The sequence below is a fragment of the Pistacia vera genome, unplaced genomic scaffold (assembly GCF_008641045.1).
Source record: "Pistacia vera cultivar Batoury unplaced genomic scaffold, PisVer_v2 Contig73, whole genome shotgun sequence".
Lineage (NCBI taxonomy): Eukaryota > Viridiplantae > Streptophyta > Magnoliopsida > Sapindales > Anacardiaceae > Pistacia > Pistacia vera.
In genome coordinates, this window is record NW_022196590.1 from 413,013 (window position 1) to 439,945 (window position 26,933).

Below are 26,933 nucleotides of genomic sequence, written 5' to 3' on the forward strand. Positions count from 1 at the left end.
ACCTCATGAGACATAAATCTAAAGTCTTTGATAAGTTCAAAGAATTCAGGAATGAAGTACAAAATATGTTGGGCAAAAGTATTAAAACTCTTTGGTCAGATCGAGGAGGTGAATACTTAAGCTTAGGGTTTTCTGAATACTTGAAGGAATGTGGGATAGTATCACAACTCACCGCTCCATATACACCCCAACACAATGGAGTGTCTGAAAGAAGGAATAGAACCTTACTTGATATGGTTAGGTCTATGATGAGTTTTAGTGATTTACCTGCATCATTCTAGGGTTATGCCCTGGAGACTACAACACATTTTGAACCATGTGCCGTCAAAATCTGTAGACAAGACTCCATTTGAACTATGGAATGGGCGAAGCCCAATTTGTCTTATCTAAGGATTTGGGGTTACGAAGTTTATATCAAGAAATTGACTTCGAACAAGTTGGGCCTAAAATCCTACCAATGTATATTTGTGGGGTATCGTAAAGAGACTAAAAGATATTATTTCTACCATCCAGAAGAATGCAAAATTTTTGTTGCTCGTACTAGTGTCTTCCTAGAAAATGGATTTTTTCTAAGAAGTACTAGTGGGAGAAAAGTAGAACTCGATGAAGTTTTAAAGCTACAAGATATACTAGATGAAGGACGGGAACATGTGCCACAAGCAGTGGTTGAACATCAGAAAGAGGTTACTCCACAACTTGTGGATCAAAGTGAACTACTTCAAGTAGCACATGAGCTATGTAGATCTGGGAGAGTATGCCATGAGCATGAGAGATACGGTTATCTCGTGACTCAACATGGTGACATACTTGTCTACCAAGACGATGAACCCAGAACCTACGAAGATGCTATATCGAATCCAGATTTCATTAAATGGCTTGAAGCCATGAAATCTTAGATGGACTCCATGTGCCAGAACCAAGTATGGTCTCTGGCGGAACCACCTGAAGGGGTAAAACCCATAGGGTATAAATGGGCCTTCAAGAAGAAGACTGACATAGATGGTAAGGTGCATACTTATAAAGCACGACTGGTTGCCAAATGTTTCAAACAAATTCATGGTTGACTATGAGGAAACCTTTTCGCCAGTTGCCATGATTAAATCTATCCGGATTATGCTTGCGATTGCTGCATATCATGATTATGAGATTTCGTAAATGGATTTCAAAATGGTTTTCCTGAATTGAAACCTTGAAGAGGATGTGTATATGACATAACCCGACGGTTTCATTCTTGATGGGCAAGCTAAGAAGGTATGCAAGTTGCAGAGATCCATTTATGGACTCAAGCAAGCTTCAAGGAGCTGGAACATTCATTTTGATGAAGCCGTAAAAGAATTCGATTTTATCAAGAATGAAGATGAGCCCTGTGTTTACAAGAAAGTGAGTGGGAGCGTAGTGGCATTCCTAGTGTTGTATGTCAATGACATACTTCTGATCGGAAATGATATACCAAACTTGCAGTCGATAAAGACTTGGTTATCCAAGTGCTTCTCCATGAAAGACTTAAGAGAAGCAGCCTACATCCTCGGAATAAGGATCTACCAAGATAGATCACATAGGTTGCTTGGCCTAAGTCAAAGTACATACATTGATAAGATACTAAAGAGATTCAGTATGGAAGAATCCAAGAAGGGATTTCTTCCAATGTCACATGATGTCTATCTCTCTAAGGATATGTGTCCTAAAACACATGATAATAGAGATAGAATGAAGAAGATCCCATATGCGTCAGCAATTGGATCCATCATGTATGCCATGTTAAGCACTTGTAGTAGATATCAATCAGATCCAGGTGAGCGTCACTGGATAGCTGTCAAGAACATCCTTAAGTACCTAAAGAGGATTAAGGACATGTTATTGGTTTATGGAGGGGAAGATGAGCTCACTATAAGAGGATACATCAATGCTAGTTTCTAAACAGATAAAGATGATTATCGATCGTAATCAGAGTTTGTATTTTGTCTCAATGGGGGTGTAGTGAGCTGAAGAGCTCCAAGCAAAGCACTGTAGCGGACTCTACAATGGAGGCTGAGTATATTGCATTATCCGATGTGGCCAAGGAGGCGGTCTGGATTAAGAAGTTCGTCACCAAACTTAGTGTAGTTTCCATGATTGTTGATTCGATAGATGTCTATTGTGACAACAATGGAGCAATTGCTCAAGCAAAAGGAACCACGGTCTCACCAGAAGTCCAAACACATACTCAGACGTTTTCATCTCATCAGAGAAATGGTTGAAGGAAAGATGTATAGATCAATAAAGTGCATACTGATGACAATCTCGTCGATCCATTGACAAAACCTCTGTTGTAGCAGAAGCATGAAAGAGCTAATCAATTATTGTAAAATTGACTCTACAATAAATGTTTATTTATCAATAAAAGACATATTCTACTATATCACGTAAATCATATTATATGTATTGATATATGTCCTTAGGATGGTAGAACCGTGATGAGGGTATCAAGTGTTTCAAATCTTAATAGTGAGAACTCTATCATCACATATGGTGGCCATTTTAGAAACGTTTGTAGCCCCAGTATTATTCTGACCAAAGATATAGATAATACAGTAAGGTTAACATAGTGTTAAACGACCCTGTCGAAAGGCAGTGACTGATCTCACTTGTCAAGGTTGTTTGCCGATAGCTTGGTACAACACATCGGTGCTTGCTAGAGGCAAGTTCACTGGACAGACCCATCAGAGGATTCTATATGGATGGCAACCCAGTGTCTATGGAATAAATCATCTAACGGATGGTGGTGTATGTGATCCTTGGACTTGATATCATCAGAGCACATTTTGCACAAATTGGTGTAGTTTGACACTAGCCCAACGTAGTTCTATTCAGAGCTATCAATATGGTAGTGATTAGCTACATTGAGAAGTGTATCAAGACTATGTTGGATCGACAAAGGATTCATCACTCCTGAGTACGGGAGAAGTTGTCTCATTGGGTAATTCAGTAAATGGCAATGACACTAAATCTATGGCCACAGTGGGATTGAATTGATACTCAATCCAATTTAATATTCTTGTCATTGGTCCAATAACTGAATACAAATATGTCAAGGATATATGAGGTTGACACTATTTCTGTACCTCAGTCTCGATGAGATAACAGTTGATGAAAAAATTTGATTGCATTGTAACCAAACTGTTGACAAGTTGCGGTTTCGTTGAATTCGAATCTATCGGGTGGCCATGATGTCTTACTAGGGGCCAATCTTGGTATGTGCATAGTGAGACGATTAATTGGTGTTAATCACGATACTGCTAACTGCCAATATGATAAAGAGCATACGGGTCACACACTTAGAAGATAATTTAAGAATTAATTTGTGAGAAGGGTATTTTCATCTTTCAGGACGAAAGGGTATTTTAGTAATCTCACAATGCAATTAAATTTGCTGAGGTTGTTGCCTTTATTTAATTTTAATATTAAAATTAAATTAGTGAGGTTATATTTAAATATATCTATGTATATATTTAAATAAATTATTATTATTAATTGAATGTTAATAGATTATTATATATTAATTGATTTTAATTATAATAATAATTAATTAATTAAAATACCATAAAGGGTATGTTTGGTTGCAAAGGTGAACTAGGGTTGGAGCCCATGACTATTCCTAAGTAGAATAAGATTTTAATTGTTGCACTATATAAGTGCAACTTAAAATTAAAACTTAGGGAATTATTCATTCAATTAAAACCCTAGCCGCCTTATCTCTCTCTCTCAAGAAGAAAATTTTTCTTGTTCTTCTTTCTTGATTCGTGAAGCCCTTGATTATTCTAGCAAAAATAATCAAGGGTTCTACGGATTATCTTTGTGTGGACTTCCATGAGTGCGATCCTACTTTAGATCAATTGACGAAAAATTGTGTGAATAGTAGATGGTGAATAGTAACTATGAACCGTAGATGGTGAACAGTACTGTGAACAATATTCCTGTCCGAAATCAGAGATATTTGAAGGAGCCTCCAAACGTACGTAAGTATTCTAATCCTTGAATGAATTTACTTTATATAGATTTTTGTTTATAAACGTGTAAACAGTATAATCTATACTTGGATCTAGGCAAAGAAAGGTAATTGATTTACGGATTGAATTTTTGTTTTCTGCTACGTATGGTAGATCAATTACTTATAGTTTTTGCTAGAAACACCAAGTTTTAGCCTTAAGTCTTCAAACTTGACTTTGGACAAGGCTTTTGTCATAATGTCAACAATCTGATTTTCTCCTTGCAATGCACCAAACTGACTTCCCTGCATTGTTCAGCTTCCTTCACGGCATGGTACTTGATCTTAATGTGCTTGGTTCTGCCATGGAGTACAGGATTTTTGGCCATGGCTACAGCAGACTGATTGTCACACAAAATAAGTGTTGGACTTCCCTGAGTTTGCTTCAAATCATCCAGGATTTTCCTTAGCCATACAGCTTGGTTCACGGCAACAGCAGCAGAGATGTACTCTGCTTCTGCTGTGGACTGAGCCACAATCTCTTGCTTCTTTGCCAACCAACAAACTGCACATGAGTTTATGTAAAACACATAACTAGAGGTGCTCTTTAGGTCATCAAGGGATCCACCCCAATTATTGTTAGTGTACCCCAATAGCTCCAAGTTTTCTGATTTCTTGAACCAAATATCAAGCATGGTGCTCCCTTTCACATGCCTCAAAACTCTCTTGGCTGCTCTAAAATGCAGGTCACATGGATTACTCATAAACCTAGAAAGGTAGCTTGCATTAAACATGAGCTCAGGTCTAGTGGTTGTAAGGTACAACAGGCAACCAACCAGGCTTTTATACTAACCTTCATCCACTCTTTCTGCACCATCCTCTTTGCTCAGCTTTAGGTTGGGAACTAATGGAGTATCCACAGGTTTACAACCTTCCACGCCAAACTTCTTGAGTATCTCACTTCCATACCTCTGTTGGCAAACAAAAATACCATCTCTAGACTGAATTATTTCCATACCAAGAAAGTAAGTCATCAATCCTAAGTCAGTCATTTCAAATTCATTTTGCATGGCTGTTTTGAACTGGTTCAATTCTTTAGAGTTGCTTCATGTAATCAACACGTCATCAACATACAATAAGACCACAATCAAGCCACCTTCAGTCTTCCTAACATAGAGTGTATGTTCATTAGGACTCCTAGTGTATCCTAAGTTGCATGGGTGGTCATTTATCCGGCTATACCAGGCCCTAAGAGTCTGCTTTACGCCATACAAGGTCTTCTTCAGTAGATACACCTGGTCCTTTTTACCTCTAACCTTATAGCCTTCCGGCTGTTCCACATAGATCTCCTCAGTAATCCAACCATTCAAGAATGTTGATTTAACATCCAATTGGAAAATTTTCTAGTCAAACTGAGCTGCACATGCAAGTAAAAACTTGATGGTGTCATGACTGGCTACAGGCGCAAAAGTGTCAGAAAAATCTACCCCTGTGCAAATCCTTTAACCACAAGTCTTGCCTTGTGTTTGTGGACTGATCCTTCAGGGTGGTCTTTTATCTTTAAAATCCACTTCACCTGTATCACTTTTCTATTTCCTGGTCTATCAACAAGTTTCTAGGTGTTATTCTTTTCTATCATTGAAAGCTCCTCCTGCATTGCAGCCTTCCACACTTCTGACCTTGCAGCTTCATTGTAATTTCAGGGTTCAAACACAGCCAAATTGCACCTTTCATACACTTCAGCTAAGGATCTAGTTCCTCTCACTGAAGGTTTTTCCTCTTCATCAGAATCTGCCTCATTAATTAGTTCCCTTGTTGGCTCTTCCTACCGTGGCCTAATTCCTTCATCTATTCTCTTATCTTCCCAATTCCATACTGATGTTTCATCCACCTTTACATCCCTTGTAATCACAATTTTCTTGGACTCAGAAATGTAAACTTTGTTACCTTTTGACTGGTTGTTGTATCCTATAAAGATACCTACCTCAGCTTTGTCATCCAACTTGGTTCTCTTGCTTGCTGGAACCATGACATAGCAAATACTCCCAAATATTCTCAGGTTGTCCACTGCTAGTTTTATTCCACTATAGGCTTCAACTGGAGTTTGGTTCTTGACTACTTTAGTTGGCAATCTGTTTAGGAGATAAACTCCTGTATTGACAGCTTTAGTCCAAAACATCTTAGGAAGCTTCTTTTTGCCATCATACATCTTGCCATCTCCATGATGGTTCTGTTTCTCCTTTCACTGACCCCATTCTGCTGTGGGGTATAAGGAGTAGTAAACTGATGCAAATTTCTAGCCTCTTAGCAAATTAAGCTAAACCCACTTGATGTATATTCTATCCCATTGTCACCCCTTATGGCTTTGATCATTGTCTTAGCTTGATTCTCCACCAGGAGCTTGAATTTTCTAAATATAGTAGTTACTTCACTTTTTTGCTTCAAGAAATACACCCAGGCCATCAGGGAGAAATCATCAATAAATAGCATAAAGTATCTACTTCCATTCAAAGATTCAGTCTTCATGGGACCACACACATCAGTGTGGATCAGCTCCGGTTTATCACTGGCTCTCCAGGCTTAAACTAGTGGAAAAGATGGCCTGCTGAGTTTGCCAAGCTGGCAGGCTGTGCAAAGGTTTTTCTTCTCTTCAATTTCAGATAAGTCTAGAACCATGTCTCTACTTCTGAGTTCTTTGAGACCTATGTAGTGGAAATGGCCAAGTCTTTTCTATCGAAGCTCAGATTCTTCAAACCTACTGGTTAGTGCACAATTTTCTGATTTTTTCCACTCAACCGGGGAAGCTCTTTCCCAGCATCCTCATACTCATCAGCTCATTTCCCTCACTATGTAATATAACACATGATTGGTTTTGAAAGTGCAGGGAATAATCTTTTTCTACCTACACTTAATAAGTTTTGAGAGATTTCGGGTACATACAAAACATTTGAAATAACTTTGGTACCTGATTGTGTTAGGATAGCAACATCACCAATTCCCTTGGCCTCGACATAGTCTCCATTCCCAATTTTGACTCTGGAGTAGTAAGACTTGTCCAGCTTGATGAAATTCTGCAAATCTACTGCCATGTGGTTGGTGCAGCCACTATCTATCAACCACACTTCATTGCTGGCCTGAGCTATGTAACAGGAAGCTACAAACAATTGTTCAGACTCATGGCCTTGTTGTTGATCTTCTACAGCTTGAGCTTGTTGTGGTGGTTGAGTTCCTTTGTTCTTGCACAACTTCTCAATGTGACCAAATTGTTTGCAGGCCCTACATTGGATTCCAGGCCTAAATCAACACTTGTTCTCTAAGTGACTCTTTTTCTTACAGTGGGGACATGGTGGATAGCCCCTTGTTCCACTTGATTTTCCCCACTGACCACTGGTCTTTTCTTTCCCTTTCTTATCTCCGGCATACCTTCTATTATTCCCCTGCATAATCTTTCCTCTTTGAGTTGCCATCATAGCACCTTCATTAGCATCCTCCTACCTCATTAATCTTCTTTGTTCTTGAGCTTGCAATGCATGGACCAACTCAATAAGAGTGATTTGTGATAGGTCCTTGGGATCCTCTAGAGAGGAAATCTTTGATTCAAACCTCTCAGGCAAGCTCACTAGCACCTTCTCAACAATCATTTTGTCACTCATTTCTACTCCAAGTAACTTGACCTTATTAACCACACTCATCAGTCTATCCACATATTCTTTTACTTTCTCAACTTCCTACATTCTCAACATCTCAAATTCCCTCCTCAAGTTCATCACTTGCATATTTCTCATTGTATCACTTCCCATAAACTCCTCTCTCAACTTATCACATGCTTCTTTTGCTGTTTCACATGCCATTATCCTTGTAAACACAAGGTCTGTAACAGCCAAATGAATGTGAGATAAAGCCCTTAGAGCCTTTAACATTTCTTCTTCATACAACCTTATTTGATTCAGAGTGGGATTTGGACTGAGCTGAATAGGTTGTTTCTCTTCTTCAATGTATTGCCAGAGCCCCTGCCCTCTTAGATAGGCCTTCATCCTTACAACCCAAATATGATATTGCTCACCATTGAAGACAGGAGGTGAAAGGGAGGCTGATTGAGATGCCTAGATGCAGGTTATGTGACTTGGGACAGAGTTGTTCTTTAAGAAAGCTGAGGGTGATGAAGGTTCAAGATCAGTTTTGTGATTTTATATAGAGGTCTGGTGAGATGGTTCTGATACCATTTTGTTGGTTTGAATGTCAAATTATACAAAGAAAGAAAAATCCGGAGAGAACAAGCTACATTCATTAAACCATTAAGCACAACTTATACACAATATAATACTTGCAGTCCACTGTTACAACCACTATATCAAGGACCTTTTTGCATGATTAAAACTAAGCCACACAATGTGAACAAATGCATTACAATTAAGGGATATAAAGCCAAATTTCCGGCTGCATCTACCTAATTACATCACAACAAAAGATATCAACCAACTGTCCCTAAACCACTTCTTCCAGCACAACACACTGCTCTTCCTTGGCGCCAAAAAAAAACATCTTCAAACTACCAGCCCTTGAACATTGCATTTCCAGCAAAATATCATGACTTGATCAGTTAAAGAAGAGATTGAGTACATCAGTGGACTAGAAATCCACAAAAACATCAATAAAAAAAAATAATAATAAAAAAATAAAAACTGATGAGGGTAAAAAATTTGTACAATACATCGACTAATGTTCCCTTCCCTGTGTGAAAACAAGCAAATTATACAAAGTTCTGTCATTAGATGATAGTTGAAATGCTGATTATGGTAACCCACATCTCATTACCTTTATCCCTTTTGAAGTAGACTAACCCACATCTCATTACCTTTATCCCTTTTGAAGTAGGCTAACACTTACAGATGCTACCGGAGGGCTACTAATTTTCATCAATTTCTCATTTGTCCTGTATAATTTTGTTAACCAGGTTAACTATGGTAACTTTATGTATGGTTTGATGAAGTAGAACATTCAACTAAACAGCAAAGTTCTGTCAGAACTGTCGATGCACGAACCTTCTAATTTCAGGGCCCTTGTAGACATCTCTCGGGATGCCTTCCCTGGAACAAAAACATTGTGCTTCCTCCCAGAAAGGCGAACATTCTGGTTAATATGTAAAATTAGTTATTCAGATTACTCAGGCTTTAGCATTGCCTTTTACCGCTTGTCTGAGACAGAACAATCAGGGAGTTATATTAACACCGTTGCCTATGAAAGCAAATTTTCTAGACCTGAATTTTATCTTAGATTTCTATGCATTCTTTGACTTTTTGCCTCATTCGGCCAAATCAATTGGTTAATCTTTATACCATGCACATTGCAGTTGGACGTTTACTTAATATGAGCTAACATCTGGTACATGTTAAGGATGAATTTTGTAACATGATCATCTTTTGAAGATGAAGATTAAAGACTTTTATTAGGTTGTTGCAGGGATGTTGGGAGTTAATGGAATCTCCTCTCCAAAGTTTCGATAGGTGGTACTTAGTTCCAGTCCTTTTTTTTTTTTTTTTTTTCCAATTTTTGTGCTTTTCTTGTTTAGATATGAAAGTTGCACCAAATAAATAGGTCCAACTGGTTGAATCAAACATGTACGACACCTGCATTTCTATTGGAGGTTTACTTATGCAAGTAAACTTATGTCAAGTCAAGGTCTAATATCCAACATTGATAATTTCTCACCAACTGTTGAAATTGAAGGCTAATTTAAAGAATTCAATCAGGTTGTGGATCCCAAGAGTTGAGTCTCTTTTGCCAAAGGTTCGATTGTTTATGTTGGTGCTTAGTTGCGAGTCCTTTTATTTCTTTATTTATCGAATGATTCTTGCTCTCTGGTTAAAATATGAAGTAAAAAGATGTTAATCACGTGTATAATAAGATTCCCTTAGAAAAAGATGTTGAACCACGTGCAGGCCTATATATATTGACACAGGGATGCAAACATGAAACAAGGAATGGACATACAAACATCCTGCCGGATTGATCATAGGTTTCTGTGTGATTGTGCCATACATTTGGTGGGCTTTAGAGAAAAGTAATTGAGATTACTAACTGCAGCAAGCAATAACTGGTATGTTTCACATGGCATTACAAGTATGTACACTTACAAGGTGAGAAGAGTAATATGTTTCACATTGTCAAGCTTAATTAAGAAAGACCTGAGAGTGAAGTATCATGGGAAACACAGCTAGGGTCTCTCTCGTTGCCTTCTTTGCTTCTGATAATAATAGACAATTTGAATTAGCAAATTGATGAAAGTTTGTCAATGTGGGATAACCTAATTACCATTACTTTAACATGTTAAACATTCCTCTTTTTTTTTTATTTTTTTATTTTTTTATTTATTTTTTATTTATTTATTTTTTTTTTTTTTAATGATTGGGGTTCTCCAGACCAACTTAGGCGTAGGTCAACTAATCCTCTAAGACTCTGAAACTATTAGTCAGATAAAAACTTTAGTGATTATTCTCGTTAGTATTCGAGAAGTGATTCGAACTCAAGACCTCTTGAATAAAACACCTAAAAATCTCCATCGAACCACTCGACCTCTTTGCAACATAGACTCTTAAGCTTTCGTGTAGATTTCATTGCATTGTACATTCTTTCTTTTCTTTTCTTACTTAATAAATGTCTTACATATATATATCAAGGGCCAAGGCTAAGTTAAAATATCTTTTCAAAAACTCAAGAAATTTCCAGCCCTGCATTTCGCCGTATAGCAAAGGAAATTTGACCTATTCATGTAATAATATAAACATACTTAAAAGTTTATATAAAATGTAAATTAAAATAAACCAAACCAGAACCTTGTAAACCCCATTTCATGAGAAGTTGTTTCACCTAAATTTTTAGTGAATTTAGAAAAATTTATCCTTAATAGAATGATTACTTAAAGACTGATAACCCTTAATAGTAATTCAGGATAAAAATATTAATATGGGCAAAGTGTAAGAGGTCAAAATTGTCATTTCCGATAAATTACTATTAATTTCTACATTTTGCCTATATAATCCGTGCCCTTCCCCTCTGCTTCTCATAAATTCATCTTCGTTAAAGAAGGGGCGAAAAGAAGAGAGAGAAAGAAGCAAAAGATGGTTGCAGGAGGAGATTTCACGGTGACCGTAAGCAAGAAGGAGGTGGTGGCAGCAGTGTACCATTGCAAGATCATTGGCTCATTCTCCAACCTCGACTTGCTGCTGCCACCGGTTGACGTTAGTGTGTGTCTTTTGCTACCATAACCCGTCGCTTCAAAGCATGACTTTTGCCTCCATGGTTGCTATTCTAAAGAGGGCCCTGGCTCAAACGCTAGTGTCATACTACGCCCTCGCCGGTGAGGTCGTACCCAACCCTGTTGGTGAGCCTGAGCTCCTTTGCAAACCCGTGGAGTGGACTTTGTGAAGCATTTGCGAACGTCGAGTTGAGTGAACTCAACTTGTATAACCCTGACGAATGTTGAAGGCAAGCTCGTGCCTAACAAGAAGAAGGGAGTGCTCTCTATTAGGTCACTTATCGTTCATCCCTCAAAGTTTTTTTGCTCTTAATTTGATTAATGCACAAACAACTACATGAACATGGTTTTGTATCAATATCATACCATATGAGATTTAGTAATTTTTTTTTTTTTTTTTAAATATAGGTACATGATATATATGTGACCTAATTTACAAAAATATAACAAAACCAACCATGCAGGAGAACATGACATGCGTACATTAATTTAATGTTTTTTTTTTTTAATTTCCATCACCTCCTGCGAGATATCGATTGGAAACAAGATATCGAATGAGTGTATTCCAAGAACCTTTTGATATTATATTTTAATCTAAAATAATTTTGACACGTAATTTAGGGAGCTAAGGGAATCTGGGGGGCATCAGTAAGTGTTATTGTCTTAGGTAAATCAAAAGTGAGGCAGTTGATGGCTGTTAAATTTTTCTAATAGGCTTCAAAGATAAGAATTCCCTTAATGATCAGTACATGTATGTAATCAAATATAATATAATATTATATGAATTTGATTTACAGGCAACTGAACTCAATTGCGGCGGTCTTGTGGTGGCGTGCACCTTCGACCACCGAATAGCAGACGCATACCATAATATGTTTCTTGTTTCATGGGCTGAATTAGCTCAGTCCAGACCAATATCTTTGCTACCATCTTTTCGTCGATCTCTGCTAAATCCTAGAGGCCTGGATGCGTTGACCTGCTTTAGATGACAGTACGTGCCATTCTCACCACCTCCACCTCCTAAAGAAGCTGTTGAAGCTACTCATGATATCTCATAAGTCGCATATTATGTTACAAAAGACCAACTCAATGAGCTTCAATCACTTGCAGCCCCAATGGATGCAGGAGGACAAAACTCGAGGTTCAGTGCATTTTTATGGAAAATGGTTGCGCAGTGTGGCGCTACAGACAATGATAAGACATCAAAAATGGGGATTGTTGTTGATGGAAGAATAGGTTAAGCCAAGTAGATAGTTACAAATCAAGACTAATGGGTGCATACTTTGGAATGTATATCAATCCCTTTTGGCGTACAAAAAACCATTAACTCATGGAAACCTTTATCTTGCGTGGCAAATCAAGTTCATGCTTTTCTGGAAAACGCAGTGAACAAGATCATTTTCGGGAACTTGATTGGGTTGAGGACATAGACCCCAGCCAGCTGTAGCTAAGTATACATAAACGGAAGTGACGATGGACCGGCTTTTGTGGTGTCATCAGGGCAGAGATTTCCAGTTCAAAAGTGGATTTCGGGTGGGGCAAACCAGCATTCGGGTCATATCATTTCCATGGGGTGGTGATGCGGGGTATGTGATGCCAATGCCGAGTCCATTAGGGAACGGCGATGGGTGGGTGTATTTACACCTAATGAAGAAGCAAATAGAGATGATTGAGAAGGAAGCATCTGATGTGTTTAGGCCTCTGACTTCTGATTATCTTAACCTGATGAAATGAGTTTAATGTCGAGTCTGGCTCTTAGTATCGGACAATTATGGTTGTCATTTTGTGTTATTGTCACCTACTGTGTCATATTCCAATCCTATATTTTGTATGGGAGGCTGGAAGCTGGCTGCAGTGTGTCGGCAGCAACATCTTGTCATGGTTGTATTCTATATATTATATATATGCTTTATTGTAAAATATAAATATATATACGAGTACATATACATATATACCAATAATCACCAAACTAATGTGAGTTAAAAACTAACTTTAGATGGCTGAGTGATTCAATAAAGATTTTTAAATGTATTACTCAAGAAGTATAAACACTCCTGATCACATAAAAAACAAAAAAACACAAAAAATAAAATGTGAATTACTTTCTACTTCATGAAGCTTCTAGGCTAACATTATTGAATCCAAATATCAATCACATTCACAAACAGTAGTTTACGTTAATTAAGCAATTTGTATATTACGCCATTCTAACACATCTGCCTTGATCAATTTATTTAAAACTTTTATAAAAGATTATTATAAATGTTTTGATTAAGTACAAATCTTCTTGGACAATGTAGCTAGAAATTTATTGAGTTATAAGAAAGAGGAGGTGGGCAGAACTGGTGATGGAGCTAGCTCAGCTAGCTAACTAGAAATATACAAATGGAGAGACTTAGTTGGATGATGTAGAATAATACTAATAATTGTGTTTGTTTTATTATTTTGGATAAGATTTTTTTAAAAACAAGAGTTGAGTGGTTATTAGAAGTAGGATTTAAAAATTAACAAAACAATCATCTAGATTTGTTAATTTACTAAACATCCCTGTAATAAATTAAACATTAAAAATTAACAAAAACACTCTTACTCACCCATTAAATACCGACAGTTAGCCACCACCGTCAGAGGGTGGTTGGAGCCGCCGTATCGACGCAATCGGTATGGCATTTTTCGATCAGATCCACTATGGATCTGGTCGCATTTGGTCATCAATAACGGCCAAAGATCCAGATCTGGCCGTGTTTGATTGTCAACGATGGTTAAAGATATGATCGTCGTTGATGGTCAATGATGGCCATATCTTGGCCATCGTTGATGACTAGCTACGACCGTAGATCTGGCTGTCAACAACCATAGATTTGATCGTCAACGGCTAGATATTTGGTTGTAGATCTGGACTTTTCCGACCAAATCCACAATGGATCTAGTTAAAAAATGCTATATCGACGCACTATCAACCAGATCCAGTCAGTAGTGCGCCATTATACCAGATTCCGGCTACCTTCTAACTGTGGTGGTCGAAATCTGGTAAATGTGGGTGGGTGGGGGTGATTTTGTCAAATTTTAAATTTTTTTTTTGGGCGGGGGGGTTTAGTTTAATTAACTAACTTAGGGGGTTTAGAAACTAATAGAATAGAGAAACAAATGTGTATTTTGGATAGAATAGAGATAGGATAATGCAAAAATAATGAAATAAACGCACCCAATTATATCTCCATCAAACAGCAGTTAAATTAATTAGGACTAAATTCAAAAGTCAACACTACTTAACCTAATGGTTAACCTCATCATCAAGCCGAAATTATTAATTGTTCAATCACATTCATATTACACTGATTCTAGTATCAACTTTTACATTTTCATTAATTTAGAAACGGTCTTACTACACGTACGTACGTGAACATGCATGTTACTGATAAACCATTTAACAAATTAATGTAAAGACTAAAGAGTACCCTATGATCAGATTCACAAGTTCATCAACAATATACTTTCCTAGCAGAAGACTTCCCTCACCAAACATAACTTAGTGTGTGAATTAGTTGGCTATAGATTCACCAAACCACCAAGTTCTTGTGTAAATCCGTCAAAACAGGAGAGAAGTATCGGGTTTGTTTAATTACCATAGAAACATCAAGAATGGATGAGTTAGCATATAGAAGTATAGCAGTAAGGTTAATATAATCTGGTTTTATGTAGTTGAGCTACGAGCTAACCACTCTATTACAACTGCATGATGACAGTTCTTATTGGAAGATGGATTGGAAATCAGAATTAAAACAAAATTAAAAAATATATATGGGTTTGTGTACCGAACCCAATGAGTTGTATTAGCTTTGGAAAGAAGAGCTGTTAGCATAAGTTTGTTTGAAGGGTACGTGTGAGGTTTCAATTCATGGGGTCTGGTTTTCTGATGATGTGGTTGAGAAGAAGACTGGAGTCTAGACGTTTAATTTTACAAGTCAGTCAATGTGATTGAATCACCCCCAGAAATGTCGCTAACAACTACTTTGTACTAATATAATTAAGACACCTGGTGGAGTGGTGAAGCCTTTAATAAGTTAGAAAATGACTTGTAACTTTGTTTATAATGTTGGAATTTACTAATTTTGCAAACTGACAATTACAGATAATCATAATTAATTAATATTAGGTTAGATGTCCCCACAGGGTTGCCCATCCAACATTAGACCATTAACTTAGACATGGAGCAGTAGGAGTACGTAGAAAGTAGAACCAACGCCCCACGTCTTAATTAATTACCATGCCACTCCAATTAATTTTGATTATTTAATTAACAAATCGGATAACTACACTTCGTATGACTCATGGTCGTATTACTTAAAAGATTCTGAGTTCAAGTCTCTTCTCGGTTGCTAATAAAAGTAACCACTAGAACTCTTACCTGACCAATAATTCTAAGGTTATGGGGCATCAGTTGACTCTTGGTCGTATTACTTAAAAGATCTTGAGTTCAAGTCTTTTCTTGATTGCTAATAAAAGTATCCATTGAAACTCTTATCCGACTGATAGTTTCAAGATCTAGAGGATTAGTTGAGGTCTGCGTAAACGTAAACTGATTTAAACTGTAGATACTCTAATAATTAAAAAAAAAAAAAAAATAGTCAAGGTAGGTCTCATCATTTTGATTTAATGAATATAGTAGGCCACCCTCGCTAATCCAATTATTGAGATATTAGGTATTGCTTACTTTTAGTGGTCCATATTTGTTATGTATGCACAATGTCAATGTTGTCTTAATCAAGATTTCTAGCAAGTGGGGCTATAATAAAATATATATTAAAGTAATAAGTATAAAAAAAAAAATATAATCTAAAATTTTAATTTTAAATGTTATGCATACCAAATTATCAATTCTATAATTATGTTTGATTATTTTACATATTCTAAAAACATTATAGTTTTATTTTATTGATAATGTCATTAAATATCTCTTTCGATATATGTAATTATCCAATAAAAAAGTATGAGAGAAAATGAAAGGAAATAAGAAAGAGAGAAAAACATGAAAAAAATAGGGGTATTTTCAAATTCTAAGATCAATAAATATAAAAATATCTTAGTGGGTTCAATCAATATAGATAATTTGAGTGGAGTCATAAAAATTTTAGTGGGTCAATATTGTTAATTATTATAAAATATACACCTATTTTTAATAAATTCATAATTTAAGTAAGATTAAGTGATCCACTGAGTATATTTTAATTACGCTCTTGAGCGTCGTGTAAGTGGCCCTAGGGAGAATCAGAATACTTGAGTTATGCTCTTGAGGGTCGTGCATGTAGGAGGCACGCTTTTTAGGCTAATCACAATATAAGCCCTCATTTACATCAACTTTCTCGCCACAAACAACTCCTTCATTTCATGGAAGAGATGATCATTATGTATGTTGTTTTAAATAATTAATTCCTTCGCTTGTTTATGTAATATTTACATTTTTACTTATATATCATAAAATAAATCAACTCATGAGTACTATTACTATTATATATATAGTTATATCATGCTCATAAAACAACGTAATACTAGTGAGGATCCAAAACTTTTGAATTTGGAAACAAATATTATATATTTGGTTTATACATGTTTTTCGATTCTTTAATTTAATTATGTATATGCAGAAGACGTCAAATATATAAGGCAGGGCTTATCATGAACGTTTAATAGATACAGTACTTAGGGTAGGCTATACAGATCCAATAATTGAAATCTGAGTATTGCTTGTGGTTCATATATATATTTTTATATTTATACTTTCAAGAAGAAAGAAGTGCTGGTGTCGCCTACCGATCCATTATTGGAAAAATGTGAGTCAACATAAATTAATTAAAGTCTTCCACAGCTTCATCTTTAAGCTTTCAATCAAGAAGCCCACAGCTTTCCACCTAACAAATATGAAAATCTTGCTTACAGTTACAGAGAAGGTCATTTGTCAAGCCAAATTCTAAATTAAACCCTGGTTTTACTTGGTAGCTACGTGGAAAAGATGAAGAGTAAGCCAAAGGGGTTGGTGGTCATGGTGGTTTGTTCTTTCTTTGAGTTATTGGGTTCAAATTTTGGGACACTTTCTACAATAACATTGTGATTTACCTGGTCTTTTGGATTTGTAGCTTGTAGAGTGTTCAATGGACCCTGAAGATTAATTGAGGTGTATGCAAACTGACCCAAACACTTCGGTTATCAGAAAAAACAAATAAGAAAGATGATGAGTGAATGATGAAATTGTTTTAATTGATTAATTCTCAACCAACATGTACCTAGCTCAATCAAACATAAACTATTGCGGATAGCTTTATTATATCTTGTTAATTTAATTTACATTTTGGTGATATGTCTCTATCTGTTCTTCAAGATTCAGCAACTGTTGATAATTGGTTCATGAATACTTCTTAAAAAAAGCTGGATTATGTTAGTGTTACATAAGATTATGATCGATTACTGGTGTGATTGTGATGTGATAAAAATATTATTGTTATCACTTTCAACAGCTATCAACCTTAGGTCAAGATTAGTTAATTTCCTTTCAATTCTTCGCAGTTTGAACGAGACTGCTTGCAAACTGATTGGATTATCTGTTACTATACATTGACCCCTCAAGGAAAAAGCACCAAACAAATACAATTGCGTATCCACGTCTAGGAATTTTTATACACTCTATGTAATTGGTGTTTCAAAGTTAGTTTTATAACAAGTTTGACGTTAAATATTACAATTATATATAGAACATAACATGACAAACGTATGCTTTTATCGTGTAAATATTTTGAAAAAATGAAGAACATGAGAGCGGTAATGATAGCTACAATACAATACAACTTCCGGCTCTGAAGCTTTTCTGGGTTAGATAAGCAATCCTTGTTACTTTGGGGTTTTTACTATAATACCAGTTATGCAGCTTATGACTTTATTGCCATTCTGCAGATTTAAGGAAGCAAAATCGTGAGCTGAACAGCTACTTCTTGTCAGTGTAGTCAATTTTCTTTTCCATTCCAAACTTGAAGGGTTAAGTAAACGCAGTTTTCAAGATGAAGTGATGAACATTCCATCAAAAGTAAAACAATAACTTTATTCAACATTATTTGCTGAAAAATGCAAATACACAATAGTTTGCACAAAGGTGTTATTTACTTCTGCTAGCTACCAATAAACAAAATGTACAACATCCAACAAGGATGCAATGCAACCAGTTTGAGTCTGTAAGGGAAAAGAACAAAACTGCCACCACCTTTGTCATTTTCAAGGTGGCCAAGTTTCACATTGGAGTCAATAACAACCTAATTCTGAAGCATCTTGCAGGGCCAGCAAGGTGATTTAAGGATGTTAAGTTAGTATGAAGAAGCATCATCAAAGTTAAATTCTTCGCGGAAGAAATAAGTAACGGAAGCGTGAATCAAAGGGAAGAATGCCACAATTGCGAGACCCTAGAAGGCTTTGCCGCCTCTGTGATATGCATTGCTCAACAAAGGCAGCCTGATTTGGTGGAAGGTAATGAGATATCCATACAGCCAAATTCGCATCATCCACCAAACCTTTGGCAAAACAGTGCAGCATTTTTGGAACCAACAACTTCCCTTTGCTGCTAACCCCAACCGAAGCACGAATGAAATCATGCTGAGCCTCTTGAAGCTCCTCCGTTACATTCTTCGCAGTGTAGATCCTCACCTACATTTTCCATTAATTGTCATGTTAAATTATGACTTTCACATACACAATATAGGGATTTAGAAAACCAAGCAATAGCAGCATTAAAATGACTGAAAATACCGCAGGTGATGAGTACATTCCGCAGCTTAGAGCAAAAGCTACAAGTGGTTCATACACATCCATTGCACACTTCTTTTGCTCGTCTGATACCTTCAACTTGTGAATGGCAAGGAGCAAAGCCTAATAGTAATTTCCATAAAAAATGTCAATTAGGAAACAAGATATAACTAGAGAATTGAATTGACCAAAATATATACAGTTTTAAGCAGGTACGTACAATTTGAGGCCTATGTAGGGGTGGTTTCATCTTCAGAATTACATATTCAATAGCTGCTGCACTATAAGAATGTCCACCAACAGTGTATGCTGCCTAGAAATTATTTTAAAAAAAAATCATCATATGCATAAAACTGGTCTCTAAAAGAGTCCCAAAAGCTAAGTATTAAAATATATTAGACTAAGACCATTATGATCAACAAACAAACCTTTTGCATCAAAGAGAAGAGCTTCAAGTCACTTCTAGGGACTCCATACGCCAAGTAAGCCTGCCAAGAGTATACAAAAACAGAATTATAATGCAAGTTTAGCCTGTGATTTCCATAAAATTCCACATCCTTGATAATAAGCATAAAATTTGCTTCACAGTATGAGCATAAACTTCAAATTTAAAAGAAGAAAGAACCCTACATGCATGATCAATGCATTATATAGATTGATCCAGAATGCAAGCTTCTCATTGGAATTTAAGTGGATAGGGTTCACTTTGGCCAATTGCTCAACAAGTGTTCTGCACTCCAAACAACAATAACAACAGATTTGATCAGCTCTAGTATCAAATAAAAATTTCAACCATACAAAAAATCACAAAGTTTAATAGGCATTGCACAACTATTCCATTTCCCTGAAATGGAACAATAAATGAGTTAAAACCAAATTGTCTGAGCCAAACGTTAGGAATTACCCCCAAATAGTCATTTGGTTAGCATATATAAAAACTTAAGATACATACAATGTAGAACTAAAGAAAAAAGAAAGATTATCAAGGGTTGCTCTGTAACCAAAATCATAGAACAAATAGTCAAAAGTAGATTTCCAACAGAAAGAACACAAATAACTTGCAATTCAGTTATTAAAACCTATGCAACTGTAAACCTCTTCCAAAGTTTATGGTTTTGTAGTAACTTGCTAATATTTCTGACTCTTTTATCCATCACTTACCAATCAACAAATAAGGAAAAAATATAACCGAAAGCTAAATGGCATCCTACCTGAACCTCTTTAGAGCCCCTGAAGCATATTCTAATTGCTTCTTACCAACTGACATCCATGATACTTCAGTTGCTAATCCATAGTTTCCAATGTCTACCCAGCTTAACTTGCCACGCACTTTGTAGGGATCAAAAGTACTCTCTGAGGTCAAAATTCCAGCATTACTCTGTATATCAATTTGTGGACTCTGCACCCATGATGAAATCATTGAGCGTTCAGACGATGACCACCATGATGAACTGGAAAGATGTCCACGTGGTGACACAGGGGAGCAGTGGCTCTCTGATGCAGAAGATTTGGATGGTATGGCTGAATCAGCCAGAGACATAAATACATTTTTCATACATCGCACCATTTCTTCTGATAGTTTATTAGGGTTATCCCACAGGCCTTTAGGAGGTATTCCAGTAGGAAGCCTCCTGAACTCCACAAACTGACTTGGTTTGGAATCTGTCTTTGTAGATGTTTTCTTCTCATGGAAATGCACATCTGAATCATCTGCATCCTGAAGAACAATATAATAAACTAAATGCTCACCAACAGAAGATAGGAAACCTTCTTATCACAACTTAGTTTGTGAACAAGCATAGTCTTTCATATCGAATTAATTAGTGTGTCGTTCAATTTCAAATTTGTAACCTTAACAATTAGGTCATTCAATAAAGAGACAGTAAGTAATTAGATACTCCCTATATTCACAAAATATATTATATTTGATAGTGTCCTAAACTTAAGCAAGAAAATATTAGCACCACCAATTCTCATGAGCAATAGATGTTGGGAGAGAATTGAGACATCAAGAAATCTAAATAAAGGAGGCACTAAACATAAGCTTTAAGATGGATTATGCCTCTTATATAACTAGAAAGCATTATAGCCCCTAATACAATCATAAAGTTAAAGATTTCTATGGGAATGACAAAATATAGAGTGATACCTCCATTATCGACTCTGTACAACGCAATTCACAATTAGGTTCTGATGGTTGGTCTCCCTGCTCTCGGTATGAGTTACCTTCTAGGCGATGATTCAGTTCAGGGTTTAAATGCTTCAAACACGATGAAGATGACGATGTAAGAATAAGTAACAGGTACTCGTCACACATACTATAAAGTATATTCAGCTAAGATATGGGATAGTTGCTATTGTGTACACCTCTCAAGTTTCAGTATTACAAATACAAAGATTGTTTACATCTTTAATAAACAACACTCTATCCATATGTGTGTAGTTTTCCTTCATGATAATGAGAAATTGGGATATGGTTCTAACTTAAAACAGGACTGGTGAATATTTAGACACCAAGATTAATAACCTAGATAGCAGTGCAATGATTATTCATGAATAATGAGTAGATCCAACAAGTACATGTCATATTATACCCGGCCATTGAAGGGAGAAAAATAAACATTAATTTAATGTCTAGTGTTCATAATATTAACATGTAGCAAACGAGCACAATCAACATAAACAAAAAAGTTAGAATAATAACAAGAGCAGCACCTAACTTCTGTGCTATGTCTTTAATTTAATAAGGAGATTTTTGCACAGTTTTCAAAAAATTGAGTTGCTTCTTAAGATTTTTAATATCTAAAATGTGTTTGATATAACACTCGAAAATTGTTTCAATTTATAAACCATGTAAAACTGAAAAAACAGTTTTTTCTTTTAAGCTTTTAAACTAATTTTTAGAACTGTACTGGAATTTTAAATTAAATAGACCCTTCATTTTTACTCATTTGTTTGAAGGCGCTCAACCAAATAAAAAGTTTCAACAAAATTAATCACAATAGTACGCAAAAATTATTATAGTTGTCAGGAAGAATTTATGCATGAACAGAAATAGATTAATTACCAGTGATTCTGTACTGTCAGGGGAGCAGTTAGTCAATGCTAAAGCAGATGAATGCCTTAAACGGTATTCAGAAAGCCTTCGTTCATTTCTTTCTTGACTAAGCTGGAAATGTAAAGAGACCATCTCTTGTTCAAGTTTTGAAACTGAAATCTCCAGCACTGCGATATTAGACAGAAGCTCCCGAGCCTGTGCAAATATGAGAAAAGAAAGATTTTACAACAATATTAAAACACCTAATAGAAACCTTGTGCATGATTGAATACAGAATTTACAAAGCCACAAATCAGATCATGGAAATTACTAAACCCTTGATGTCATCTCATCAGTCATCAATGATCTAATGTTTGGGCACAGAAGGTTTGGTTAAGCATTTAAAAACTAGACAGAATGATTTAGATAATAAATAAACTATCAAAATAGAGTTTATGGACTAAGCTCTCATCAAGTCCATAAGCTCTACTTTAATAGTGTTTTAACATCTTGAAATTTTACACCGTCCTGTTATTGTGCCTACATGGATTTGAAACATTGGAAATTTAACTAATACAATATTGAATTTATGAGTTACTGCACGGACAATTAGTTAATATAACAATATTACCAGTTCTGTGAAATATATTACACAAAAACACCCTCTTCAATTTGCAGTGGAAAAAAAAGCAAAAGTTAACAATGATAAGATTATAGAGCTGGAGCAATCTGTATCTTCATTATGAAAGTCTGAGTCCAAGAACTCAAATCAGGATAATGCTGAACAGAATGCATGCAACCTGCATAAGTACAATTTACCTGTTGCATGATGAAATGCCACTAATTCCCCAAATTAACTCGAAGAATATAACAGAGATGTCCATAAAGGTAAAGGTAAATTGTTGTACACATCTTTAGGTAGTTTGAACACAAAAATCTCAAAGACAAGGTGGTTAGGTCTAATACACAGATAAGGTTAATTGTTAGGAGCACAGCATGAAAAGGCTCGTCTAATTACTTCAAAATATTGAAATTGGTAGTGGCCATAGAAGATAGTAAAAGAATAAATAAATGGCCTACATGGTGTGGGAGGCATGATGAACTGGATAGCTTCACAGCATTTTTCTTAATAGCATTATCCAGAAAAATATGGAGTTCCATCTCTTCATGCAGCTTCTGTTGTAACCTTTGTACCTGTTATATTGATATTCCCGTGAGGCTACAGCAAGTTACAATGTACCTTGTTAACTAAGCCTGTAAATTTACTTTTATGGAACCATGTAAGAGATTAAGTTAAACAGGTAAAATACTTCCTAACAGCAAGGTTAATAAGCATATGACAGAATGAAACTAAAAGCTAAATCAAGAAGACAGAGTCTCTTCTATGAAGAAAATAAACAAACACAACATTGCAATTGTGAGGAAGTGAAAAAGGTTGTTAATGAATTTACCAAATTAGCCATGACATAATACCCTGCTCAAGCTTGATAAGACACATACCAATTACCACATAAGCACTACCTAGTACACTAATGTATCAGAAACCCCTGGAAAGAAACAAGCACTGAGAGGATGAAAGTAGTGAATAAGATTCTCTTGATAATTTAGTTTTTTACGATCCATTAACATACTGAAGTACTGAACCATAGTCTCTATAGCATTCTCCATCTAAAAACTTATTGAGGTTACATGTTTCTAAAGTTTTGACTAAAAAATAAAATAAATAAATAAAGCAAACTAATCAGTAAAACACAACAAAGACAACAGTGTTTCAAAGGTTCAAGCTTACATCCTTCTCAAGCTGAAGTCTGTATGGGTAAGAATCTCTGTTTTTAGCACATGATCCAAGACTTTGAGCATCTTCAATACAGTCCCACACCTAAATCAATCACCAATTTTTTCTGTCAACACAAGATCTTTTGAAGACAAGAAAAAGAAAAGGAAGAGGATAATAATAATAACTAATAAGATGTTATGCAAGTGTTTCAAACCAGATACAAGAAAACTCAACAGAAAGCTAACAAATTCTACAAGTCTATTTCAAGCATTTGTACTAGGGAGAATGAAACTTTAAAAAGACTTCCAACTGAAGTCAACAAAGAAATGAAGGTTTAATATGAAGCCATTTCCATCCAAATCGGCATAGCAACTCAAAATCATGTTATTGGCCGTAATTAAGTACTCCCATTAACAAGTACCGTTGCAACATTGAATTATTCAAAATCAAGAAAAACCTTGAAAATGGAAACCCAAATGGAAACATCCGAACAAACCACTTGACCAAAATAATGCAGTACATATCCAAAAGGAAATAAGAGAAACAACAAAGCACCCAATAGCTTGGTCCTTTATGTTTTTTCACAACCTTTTCCACACTGATCTCAACCCCACTTTATAACCCACTAAAAAGAAATGCCTACCCCAGAACTAACCTCTAAGGATGAATTATCTGCGAGATTCATCAACGACATCTAATTGAGAGTCTGACTTGTAGTAACTCGCTTCAGAACCGGAAAATTGGAGATTGAACTATTTCTGTATGAAAATGTCAGCAATAACAGGAAAAAAAAAGGCGCATAAGAAAAAATAGAACTGAAAGCTCCACCATAACCAGAAAACAAAAAAAAAAAAAAAAAAAAAAAAAAAAAAAAAAAAAAAAAAACGCTTACAAGCTAAAGGCAGATCGCATAACTGGTGAGTCACACATCTTGTGATCATGAGATTTGGCATTTATCACTTAAAATATAGCCTGGAAATCCCCAAAAGCTTGACTTCTTTGTCGTATAAAAAGAAGCATCAAATACCGCAGATCACAGCAAACATCAACTGTGTGTTTGTAAAGCATATCAAACTGTGAAATTGGCAAAGTTTTATCCCCAGTATCATAGGATAATTATAAATTAAATTCAAAAATTAGAAAAGAAAGCACTGTCCAACCTGTGAGGATGTAATAATGACAAATTTATTGATGAATGCACAGTTACCAGTCACTTTCAACACAACCATACAAATACGACATAAGTGGAGCGCTTAAATCCCATGCGGCCATGCCTGTTTCAAGACAACCACCAACCAACACAACTTAGAAAGGAAGGTCAAAACAATATAAAAGCAAAACTAAAAATAATAATAATTACATTTTTAACCATCGGAATAATAAATATGTTGCAATAAATCAATTACAATTCAACTTTCATGAAAGTTAGAGCTGAGTAAAGAAAGCAGTAAAAATTTGTCATTAAGAGGATATGATTATCTCCAAAAAGGAAATGGAAAAATGACCAAATTAGAACTTAGAAAGATGGGATTATGGCAGAGAATCAAAATAAGTGGGGTTCTTCATGGGATTGAAGATAAAAGAAACGACTTTTTCCATTGTGTGTAAAAAAGACAGCATTTTACTAACATACTCACAAAAAGTTTTCAAATTTTAGCCACAGAAAAGAGGAATTGGTTACTTTTGGTCCATTCAAAATGATAAATATAATAAAAGTATCTCAGTGATAGACCAAGTGAGCTTTCAGTTTCACACACACCTCCTCACAATCTGAGAAAAAAGGCTTCGATGTGAGAAAACAGTAAGTCAAAAGGAGGAGTTGGTGGGTATATACTTTGAAAAAAACGCTTCCAATATATGAGACAATGATGAAATGAATAACTCAAAAAGAAATAACCAGTAAAAGAACAATCCAAATGAGATATCTCAGTGACTCAGTGGTCCTTTTTTTCCTATAAAAAAAATAAAAAAAACACTGATCAGAATCTGACCCATCATCCATCCATCAACAAACAATAATGGAGCCTTCTTTATGCATTCTTGCCTCTCTATTTACTATTTAGCCCCAGAAACAAATGAAAACAAACCCAGAACTTAAAATTTCAAAATGCAGAGGAAAACTTCAAAGTTGAAAAAATGCTTGATCCAAAAGAGTACAAATCAAACCTTGACAGAAGGAGTCTCTGAGGTCTGACCTTTCCAGAGTTAGTACAGAAAGCGGTTGAAAAGACTAAAAAATTCAAAACTTTAGAAATGCTTTCTCTTACTCTTATTCTTTCTTGTAGAAAAGCCTAGATTTTTGCAATGGGTATATCCTCAGTGCCTCACAGTATGAAAAACACAACCCGTCAATCTCTCTCCCACTTAAAATTCAAAATCTAGGATAAGAGTAAAGGACAAAGATAGAGTTGAGTTGAGTTGGTAAGAAAGATTTCAAAAATGGATAGAGAATATATAAATATAAAACATTATGTATCATTGACTATGAAACAAACCCATAACTTCAAAAATTAAAAAACAATTAATGATCTTTCTCGAAATTTGGTCAACTAGACAAACGCAAAATACCTTTTTTTTTTTTTTTTTTTAAATATAGAAATTTATATTCAATATCCAACTCCTGTAGACAATCTCATGTTTCATAAATTATTCTATATATAATACACGAATAATACAGTAGTAAATTCCTCGGTTAATGATTTTGTCATGATTTTAAGTGTTACGCCGAATTACTTGGACCCCCAAACTATCGTAAAAAGATTTTCTCCCTCAGTTTCGGAAAAAACGTAATATTATCCCCAACGTTGGTCTCTCACTCTGTCTAAACAAATTTAAATTTGAACACCTTGACAATCAAATACCATTTTTACCCTTTATTATCTCTCGTCAGGAAAAAAAAATCAAATTAATTCAAAATTAACAAATCTCATATTAATCAAATTAGTAATTAAATCAATTAACCCAATAGATCTCACTGTGATTGACCACTAACACCTGCGTTGCCCAGCCAAACCCCACCGCTTCGCATCCTTACCCCGACCTCCACCCCTTACCGATTTACCATTATCTCACTCATTAGGTACGATTGCTTGTGTCCTGAAGTTAACAGATTTTT

General features: G+C 35.6%; 1 protein-coding gene and 1 pseudogene across 5 annotated transcripts; one reads left to right on the forward strand and one right to left on the reverse strand.

The window, feature by feature from the left end:
- Positions 1-11,082: 11,082 nt before the first annotated feature.
- On the forward strand, positions 11,083-13,151 carry LOC116115072 (annotated as a pseudogene).
- A 5,132-nt stretch (positions 13,152-18,283) lies between these two features.
- On the reverse strand, positions 18,284-26,040 carry LOC116115074. 5 transcript variants are annotated; one of them, XM_031401210.1, is made up of 14 exons: positions 25,985-26,040; positions 24,979-25,092; positions 24,711-24,892; positions 24,474-24,576; positions 23,831-23,920; positions 23,122-23,235; positions 22,072-22,257; positions 21,154-21,264; positions 20,216-20,721; positions 19,635-19,734; positions 19,433-19,492; positions 19,225-19,317; positions 19,008-19,127; positions 18,284-18,905 (listed from the first exon to the last, which is right to left on the reverse strand). In XM_031401210.1, exons 4-14 carry the CDS (start codon positions 24,510-24,512, stop codon positions 18,594-18,596), a joined length of 1,731 nt encoding a protein of 576 aa, XP_031257070.1. In that variant the 5' UTR covers positions 24,513-24,576; positions 24,711-24,892; positions 24,979-25,092; positions 25,985-26,040; the 3' UTR covers positions 18,284-18,593. The 5 variants fall into 5 exon arrangements, with proteins under 5 accessions (XP_031257070.1, XP_031257071.1, XP_031257072.1 ...); XM_031401211.1 differs by lacking the exon at positions 25,985-26,040 and adding an exon at positions 25,578-25,645; XM_031401212.1 differs by lacking the exon at positions 25,985-26,040 and adding an exon at positions 25,179-25,193.
- Between the last annotated feature and the right edge of the window lie 893 nt (positions 26,041-26,933).